General features: G+C 34.8%; 1 protein-coding gene across 1 annotated transcript in view; it reads left to right on the forward strand.

Moving 5' to 3' along the window:
- The window catches only part of LOC145669701 (uncharacterized), an 84365-nt gene extending 74927 nt beyond the window's left edge, over positions 1–9438 (forward strand). Inside the window, exon 3 of the mRNA XM_081737994.1 lies at positions 6403–9438. Within this exon, the coding sequence (XP_081594120.1) occupies positions 6403–7597 (1195 nt within the window). The 3' untranslated portion in view covers positions 7598–9438. The remainder of the gene's footprint in view (positions 1–6402) is intronic.
- The last annotated feature ends 225 nt before the right edge of the window (positions 9439–9663 follow it).

A 9663-nucleotide genomic window follows, 5' to 3' on the forward strand; every position in this document is an offset into this window, starting at 1 on the left:
AAAATATATTGCAACCCGATTACAAGGTTAAAGGAAAGATACAGTGCCTTTAGATATTGAATTATTTCAATTACTACCTGGTATAATAATTCAGTCCAGAGGAAATTTCTTTATAAAATATGAATGCAGAAGAGGCGATACATTCGACATTTCCATTTCCAAATGTGTCAGATATACAGTCTCAAGCCTGCCATCAAAGAATGAGAATTACCATATCAGAATTATCCTGTCATAGAAGGATCGTAACAGTGAACATACATCTCAAAGAAATCGGAAAGGTGGTTTAAATAGAGAAAAAATGTTGAACGTTTTATGTGTCAACGGCAATGATTTTAAAGATTACTATTCGTGGTTAATCGAGGGACGTGAGCGACAAGAAAGTTATCTTTAAAGGAGATGTCGAGAAACAGATATATCAAGGTTCAGGAGTGAAAACAATGGGAGTTTTTGTGAAATGTTCTAATCTTGGGCGAGATACCTGGACATACACAATCCAAATTGAAAAGAAAGAATATTGTGAGGTAGAAATGAAACTATTTGTAAATTTCACGCTGACTATATGTAAAGTCGACAAGAAAACTAAGTTAATTTCTTTTATTCGTTATGTAGAATAACTAGTGATTTAATTGTGTAGCGTATGATCCCGAAATTGAGGCAATAAGAATCCATTACAACTGTTGGGCAATTTAAGAACATTATTTGAACTCTTTAAATAGGCAATTCGCAATTATTGTTATCACTTGATCGAAAAGTTGATAGAAGAGCATTATTCACGAACGTGAAATAATTTTGGTATTTTTTTTCTGTCAGTGGTATCTATTTGGTTTAAAATTGCCTTTATATCGATGCATCTTTTTTATGTATTCATTAAAGGAATAGAATCTGCGCTGTCTGTTGAGAATATTACACCAGTCGTAATATTTTCTTAGTTATCTACAGCATAGCCTCGTTAGCATACTAATTAAAGTCCATCTTACGTTAGGGTTTGCTAGACACCAGAAATTACATTTAATTTGATAGTATAAATAAACGTATCGGCAATTACGTGTTTTATAATGTCCTCACATTTTTTTTCTCCAATTATGTGTTTTCTAATATCTTCTCAAGAGAAATTAATTTCCTCCAGTTTATCTTATGTTTTTTTTTTTAATTATGAACTATTTTATTAGTAAATATCTTTGATTGCAAAATAATTCTTCAATGTTTAGTTATTGTCAATCATGTCCTAGAGAAATAGGTTTGTAATACGTGGAAACGAATATTTGTCGAATTCAAGATTTACTAATATTTTACCTGTGAATTTCAAAGGAACCATGAATACTCTTTATAAATTCCCTTCAAATAATTAACGAGAGATCCATAGAAAATTCTGGGTTTGTCTTTGTCGCACAACGGTAATAAAACATAATAGCAGATAACTTTTTATATAGGTGGTAAATCTTTATTTATAAACAATATCGTCGTTATTAAAAGCAGAGATCAGTGGATCGGCTTTAGATTATTATTCGGATGTATTTTCGTTATTTAATTATTCAGGATTAAAACGTAGGAAAAAATAATGGCATGTTGTTTCTAGCTTATTCCTAAAAGTTTGATCCCCCTTTACGAGTCCCTGCGTCGGTCGAGTGATTTTGTAATACTATCAGTATTAAGATCGTAACATCAATATTTGTATTCGTAAATTATGCAAAATTCAAATATAAACCTATCACTGGTAACATTAAACATAACTAATGAAATTTATTTAAGTTAGTGCAAAGGGTGTATAAGAAGTATTCTCCCTGACATAGATCTATCATTTTTCAACATAGTCCTCCCTCACTGTAATGAATTTCTCACACCTATTTCCGAGAGCACGAATACATGGTTCAAAAAAAAAAAAAAAAAAAAGCTTGATGGCAGTGCTAAAAGCCATTCCCGTACACCCTACATAACATGCTCATCGTTGACTAACTTTGTCTCTCGCAAGTGCTGCTTCAGGTTGGGGTACAAGTGAAAATCACTTGTGGCAAGATCTCGAAAGTAGGGAGAGTGTTAAGTATTTCAAACCCGGCATCACCAATAGTGGCAGCGGTAAGGTGCTTTCTGTGAGCAGGAGTATTGTTCTGTAGCAGCTGAACTTCCCTTTGTAGCATCCCTCTGGGTTTCTCCATGGTTGCCTCCCTAACTTTTAGAATCAATTGTGGGTAATAGTCACCTGTAATTGTCTTTTCTTCCTGGAAATGATCAATAAACAATACATACTGACTCTCCCAAAAAATCGTGACCATAAGCTTGCCAGCTAGTGGCAATTCTTTGGATTTCTTGGGGAATGGAAAATAATAGTGGTGTGACTGTATACTAAAACTAACTAACTCTATGGCCTATGGAACTCGGAGGCTTTAATGCCGCTTTCAAAACGCTCTCCTTTGACTTCTATCCTTAGCCAACTGGATCGAGTTTTTACTTTGTATTTCTTTTTCTGCGAGAGCAATCTTGATATTGTCTTCCCCTGTGTACCTACGTCTTCCTAATGGCCGTTTTCCAATTTGTCTTCCAGTTAAAACTTTGAAAGTGTTCTTACTTGCATCCTAGCTACATGCCCTGCCCTAAGCCTCCTAGACTTGATGACCGTAACAGTTCGGCAAACCGTATAAATTATGCAGTTCCTCGTTATGAAGTTTCCGCCATTCGCTATTCCCGTTCCTCTTGGGCCCGAATATTCGTCTCAGGATCTTGTTCTAGAATAGTTTGTCTATGTTCTTTCCTCAGAGTATGCGATCATGTTCCGCAACCATACAGAACAATAGGCATGGTTATCGTTTTATATACTTTAAGCTTCATATTCCTCGACAAAATTTGCAAAGACAAGAGATTTTGAACTGAATAATAACATGAATTCCCTGCTTTTAATCGATATTTGATTTCTTCGTGAATGTGGTTTTCGTCTGTTAATATTGATCCTAGATATTTGAAAGTATCTACTTTATCAGAAGTATTATTTAATATTTTAACACATCCATAATTAGCCGTATTAGGTCCAGACGAACTTTTATGTATTTAGTTTTCTCTGCATTTATTGTAAGCCCATGTCCCTACAAGCGTTTAATATGACCTCTGCATTTCTTTTTATTGTTTTAGCATCCCCTATTAAATTTACATCAGCATACGCCATAACTTGGTGGACACCAACTCCACTCCTGGTTGCCATTTTTAATTTTCATTATAACGTATTCCAGAACAATGTTGAATAATAATGGCGACAAGGCATCTCCTTGTTTCAGGCCATTCTTGACGCGAAAGCTCTTGGATAAAATGTTTCCCACCCGGACTTTACTTTGGTATTCATTTAAACATATCTTAATTAATCTAATTAGGTTTTTCCGTATCCCAAATTCTGTAAGAATGTTGTATAATGTTTCCCTCCTAACCGAGTCGTATGCCTTTCTAAAATCAATAAATAGTTGATGTACGGAGATATTTTATTCCCAGTTGTTTTCGAGTATTTGGCGAATGGTAAATATTTGTTCGATAGTTGATCGATTTCGACTAAATCCGCACTGATTATCTCCAATAATTTAATCTGCGTATGGGGTTAGTCTTGCTAATAGAATGATTGAAATGATTTTGTAGGATGTTGACGGAAGCGAAATGCCTCGATAATTATTACAGTTAGTTTTGTCGCCTTTCTTGTGAATTGGAGCAATAATTGATTCTTTCCACTCTTGTGGCAATTCTTTATTGTTCCAGATAGGGAATGAGTGTGTAAATCTTGTTCCACGATTTTTCGACTCCAGCTAAAATTAACTCAGCCGGAATTTCGTCTACACCCAGAGATTTGTTTCTTTAATTTCTTTATAGTTATTTCAACTTCTGTTCAGTTACGCTCTGGAATATACGGTTCTGCAATGTGTATCTCCCTTTCTCCGCACACATTAGCTTTTAGCTGCGTGTTAAGCAAATCGTCAAAGAAATCTTTCCATCTATTTAAAATGCTGTGTTAGTGACAACTGATCCTTCAACATTTTTAATATATAAGCAAGAGGTTGATAGCCTTTGTTAAATTCGTTGATCCCCTTATACATTTCCCGAATGTTTTTCTTTTAACTATTATCTTCAAGTTTCTTAATTTTAGCTTTAAATAAAATCGCGTTTTTTTTTTTTTTTTTTTTTTTTTTTTTGTTGTTGTAAAAGTTCTGGAAGTTTCCAGCCTGATGTTTACGAAATTTTGTGTAGTTATTTCATTCGGATTTTCTAACCAATGCAATTTTGCCTGTTTTCTCTGCTAGCGGAGTGCATTCCTGGTCGAACCATTGTTTGTTCCTACGTATTTCCGCGTGTCCCAGTTTTTATTTTGCTAAAATTTTAATGTTATCTCTAATTTCAATCCAAGTATTCTCAACACTAGTGCACTTCAAGTCTTCTAAAGCCGAGAATCTATTCAAAACTTTAATATGGTATTCCTCTCTTACCTGGCTTTATTCTAGTTTCTTTAAATTAAATATCTCCGTTTGAATACATTGACTGTTTCCTTTATTCAACGATGGTCTCTCTCTTATTATCGCTGCTACCAGGTAGTGATCAGTGTAACAATGAGCTCCTCTAAAGGACTGAACATCAATTATACTAGATTGTCTTCTTCTGTCTACTAAAACGTTATCAATTTGTTTGCTTTTTTGTCTGGTGTAGTCCAACTGTATTTATGAATATCGCGATGTGGGAATTTTGTACTCCTCACGATAAGGTTTTTGGATATTGCAAAGTTCACGAGTCTAACACCCTTGCCGTTCCTTCCCTTGTGCAGACTTTCGTTCTCTATAATCGGTTTTTATTGTATCCTCTTGTCCTACCTTCTCATTGAAATCCCACAATATAATTTTCATATGGTATCGCGGGAGTTGGTCAAATATCCGTTCCATTTCTCCCGTAAAGACTGTCTTTTATATCGTCATCTTTATCTTCTGTTGAGGATTGTACATTTAAAACAATAATATCACACCACCGTTCCTTAACAGTAACAAAAGAAAGTCTGTCGGTAACAAATTCAACCTGCTTAATTGCTGATATTCGTTTCAGAACAAAAAACCCTGTTCCCATTTGGTATTTTTCTTATGTCCTTCCCCGTAAAAGAACGTAAAATTTCCGGAATCCACAGTTCCATTTCCTTCCCACCTAACTTCCTGAACTCCTAGGTCCAACTTATATTTGCTGAATTCACTCGTTACGGATTTTAACGCACTTACCCTATAAAACCTGATATTCCATGTTCCAAGTCTCATGTCCATTTTTTCCTGAGGTCGTGCCAAGTTATCAGTCCTTGTCTGAGGCTTCGGTGAATATTTCTGTGTAAGTTTTTTTTTTAATTGCATGATGAAGTTGTTAGCCTTACCCAAACCCCGAAACTGCAGGACCACTCCTTGTAATCTGTCCGCGACTGCTTATTCAGTATATTCGCAGCTAACCTCTGTGTCTAGAGGCCTTCTCCTCGATCTGCAACCTGAGGACGCGCCATGCCGTAGTGACAGGAACCCACCTTACATGGATTGCATACTTCATTCTTGCATTCTGGATCTTAACTATGTACATAGGTTTCATCTGCAGTCACATTTCTAGCAAGAAACTTACTCGTTTGGTTCTTAAAGAAGGCTAAATCTCTCCCTTAATAACGGACTTGTTCACGCTTTTGATCAATGGTTAACATTTATGGTTTCCATCTGGCTGATAGCCACCTCTAAGTGTTGGTCAGCTCGCGCTAAGTACACTTCGTGGTGGGGCGTAAAATCGAACGATTTCTTTTAATTTTTTCAGGTGTTGGTGTAACAATGTCTATTGAACCGAGTGACAAGCTAGACACATCAAGTAACCTCCGCACAATAAGTCGTCTGTCAGCCATTAAGAGGTCGTGAATCATGTTTATTTTCTAGTGTACACACTTTACCGGTAACCTTGCATCTGGTTGATGTTAACAACTCTCCCTGCCACAACGGTGGTCACCTTACCAGTTATTGATGATTTTGTACGTACAGGCGCCATCAGCTATATATTCACCATGTCTTCATGAATCTGCTTGAGTGTTAATCCCTTCCCTGGAGGTACCTAATGACAGCTCTTTGTTAGATTTATCTATTTTCTCTATCGTTGCTTACCTTGACCAGAAGAACAAAGCAGATTATACACCCGACATGCCTGAAATTTTGTCCCAAAATTTCAAAGGATATATTATGCTGCATATACAATTTCATCTAATTTGGATAATGTCTTCTATATCAGGGACAATGATTCCTGAACATCCCTCATATGCTTATTGATAGTATTACCAATTGCTACTGCTTGTTGCTTGCTTGCTGCTTCATTTTTGTTTGAGTATGATCACCCTAATTTGAGAGTTCTGTACTGCTGTAATGCTTTTTCTCGTTTTTCCAGGAGTTGTGAACAGAAGTCGTCAGAGAATAATAATAAGAAGTTACATATGGATGAACAGTTGGTTAGGATAAAATGCGTAAAATTGTCTTCAGTCCGGAGACGCAAGCACCGTAGTAGTAGTAACAAGATTGATTATGGCAAAAATAATCAGAAATTTACTGATATTAAAGCTGTGTTAGATATTCTAGGTAATGTAATTAGATGCATTTTATGTGGTAGAAGTTTCAGAAACATGACTGTAGTTCATAAACATATGAAATTGCATTGCATTCATTTGTGCGCAGTGTGTGGTAACTTCTATATTAATGAAGATGATCTAAAGAACCATATTTTATATCATTGCAAATATAATCCCTTCACATGTTTAGCATGTGGTAAAGGATTCCGAAATAGACGAAAGGTAAGAATTCATTTTAGAGTGCATACTGGTTATAAACCGTTTTCTTGTAAAATTTGTGGACAAAGTTTCAATCAGAAGAGCGCCCTTAAAAGACACGTGAATATTCACACCGGTGTAAAAGACTTTGTTTGTAAGGAATGTGGAAAGTGTTTTGCAGAGAAAGGAAATCTAAAAGTTCATCTTCGTACTCACTATGGAGTAAAGCCTTTTACTTGTAGTGAATGTGACAAAAAATTTTCAGATAGCAGTGCGTTCAATAGACATACAACTACTCATAGTAAAATGAAACCACATAAATGTTCCAATTGCCCACAGTCATTTGCAGATTATGCTGCTTTACTCAGGCATAAAGAAAGTCATGAAAAACATAAGTATATTTGTGATAAATGTGGCAAATGCTTTCCTGTGAGGACGGGGTTTTTATCACATTTGCGTATGCATAAAGCACAGAAGTCTTACGTATGTGAGATTTGCAGCAAAGTATTTGCAAGGAAAGAATATTTGTCAAGACACTTAGAAACTCATGATTCATTATATAACTGTTGGTGTGATATTTGTGGTGCATGTATTTCGACCAAAAGCAACCTTATGACTCATATGAAAAGACATCTGAATAACGTACCTACTTGTCCTATTTGTAAAAAAACTCTGAAGCAGGGATCTCTCAAGGAGCACATGTTAATACACAATCAAAACCGTGATCATTTTCTGTGTAACTATTGTGGTATACGATATGCATACAAACAGAATTTGAAATATCACATATTTAATTCGCATATGAAATCAAATATATAATCATATGCAATTACTTCATTGTTTAATTCTTCTCTGAATATACACAAGAAGATTAAATTACATATGATGAACAGCTGGAGGTATAGTATTTAACTGCATTATTCATTTAATATTACAAACAGTCTTACTGCCAATATGCAATCTGATGAAATGTGGTTCTTCAGATGTGTATAATAAAATGAAATAAATAAATAAACAAATAAAAGCTACTGATCTGTATGTGCATTTAGTTATAAATGTCAGAATTTTCAGGCCTAAACTATTTATTGGCATCCCTGTTGAGGACTAAATCGAATTGTAACATTGAAAATAAAGTTTTTTATTGCATGATGTAGTTAACAATAAGATGTAAAAATATTTCACTTATACACTTTGTCCATACTCGCTTCTTAGTTTTCCTTTCACGCGAAAGTACTACAGTTAATTCCCGTGAAGGGATAGAATATTAATATATATGGTATCAAACTTCAGAGGGAGTATGTAGAATAACTAAAATCTCATCATTCCACGTTACTCTCTGGGCTGGATTGTAAACTCTTCAGCCACCCTGTACCCAGTAGTAGCACCAACTTCAATATTTTGGAATAAAGAGAAATGTTACTCTAAGAAAAATGTTACTGAGAAGACACCAATATATGCATACTAATAAAGAGTATACAAAAATACATGTCTACATAATAAGGTCAACACTTGAAGATCTTGCTTCATATAAGAATTCCATAATAACTGAATTTCATACTAGAAGCACATATGAAATTATAAACTGTCAACTTGTGCTTTCTACAAATGTAGACATGGTTGTCTTAGGGAGCTACCAAATTGAGTAGATGTGAACTGCTTCAGTTTGGCTATTCCGTTAATATTTTTTGCTGTTTACACTGGTGCTAAGACGGAGTATTGAATACATACGGCATATGCAGAATCATTTTGACATATGATTAGTGTCATACTAAAGGCCTGACTACTACAGGAAATATGTTAGTCGAACTCTTTAGTGTGGCAATAATCACACATCAGAATGATTCTGCATAAGGCACATAAAGTTTTCTTTTGTAATGTTGAATTTACGCTATCTATGTGACAAAACAGCTTCATGAGCTATGCAAGATGAAAAAAGAAATCGAGCGAGTGCATCTGAACCAGGAAGCATGTGCTTCGGCACCAGTGTCTTACGTGACAAGAAGTCATAAAAATTGCTCTGATAAGAAGTCAGTAAGCCCATGGTAATTAAGGTAACACGACTGAGGAGAAACATGTCGTACTATCATTATTGTTGGATGGAACGGTCATAAATCAATCGACTTATCATTTTCACGTTGCAGTTATGAATGAAAGCCAGTCTCCTAAGGGAATATTTTACAAAAGCAAGTATTTCCCTAACCAGGTTGACAACATTTCTACAGCCTGTCACACTTCGCAAAATATCTTGAACAATCAAGCTAAGAGAGTGGACAAAGAAATGTATATAAAGCAGAGATTTTCGGACAGGGGGGTCAAGAAAATTAGCCTGCTTTTATGTAATCTTTGCCTTGTTGGAATTCAGATTAATTAAAACTCCAATGTATATACATATTATATGTTGCATATATTCTAGGATATTATTATTATTATGAGAATAAAACGGGAAGTATTGGTGCTCTGGTAGACTGAGAAAATATTTAATGTTTTCCGTAATTTTTGAGAAACAAGTCATGTCTTTTTTAGTAGCGTTTTTCCATTTCAAGTACTATTATTACTGTAAAACTCTACAAAAACCAACAAAGACGATATTAAATTTGATGACTACATAGATTTAAAAAAATTAATCTACTGTATATACATTGCACACCAAGATTGTAGAGAATGCTTCAAAAATTCTGTAGCACGGAGGTTTCCCGGAGTGATCTTTTAAAATATAGTTATCCTTTTCCTGTCTTATTATTTAAAAAGTCAATATGACCTGAACTTCCAGACAAAATACATTTTATTCATATAAGAACAATATAAGCTTTATATATGTATATATATTACCAATAGCAGGTGATACCACGTTCAGGATTATCATGATGAAAGATCACTATTAGTCT

This window comes from Thermobia domestica, chromosome 14 (genome assembly GCF_964235325.1).
Source record: "Thermobia domestica chromosome 14, izTheDome1.hap1.1, whole genome shotgun sequence".
Lineage (NCBI taxonomy): Eukaryota > Metazoa > Arthropoda > Insecta > Zygentoma > Lepismatidae > Thermobia > Thermobia domestica.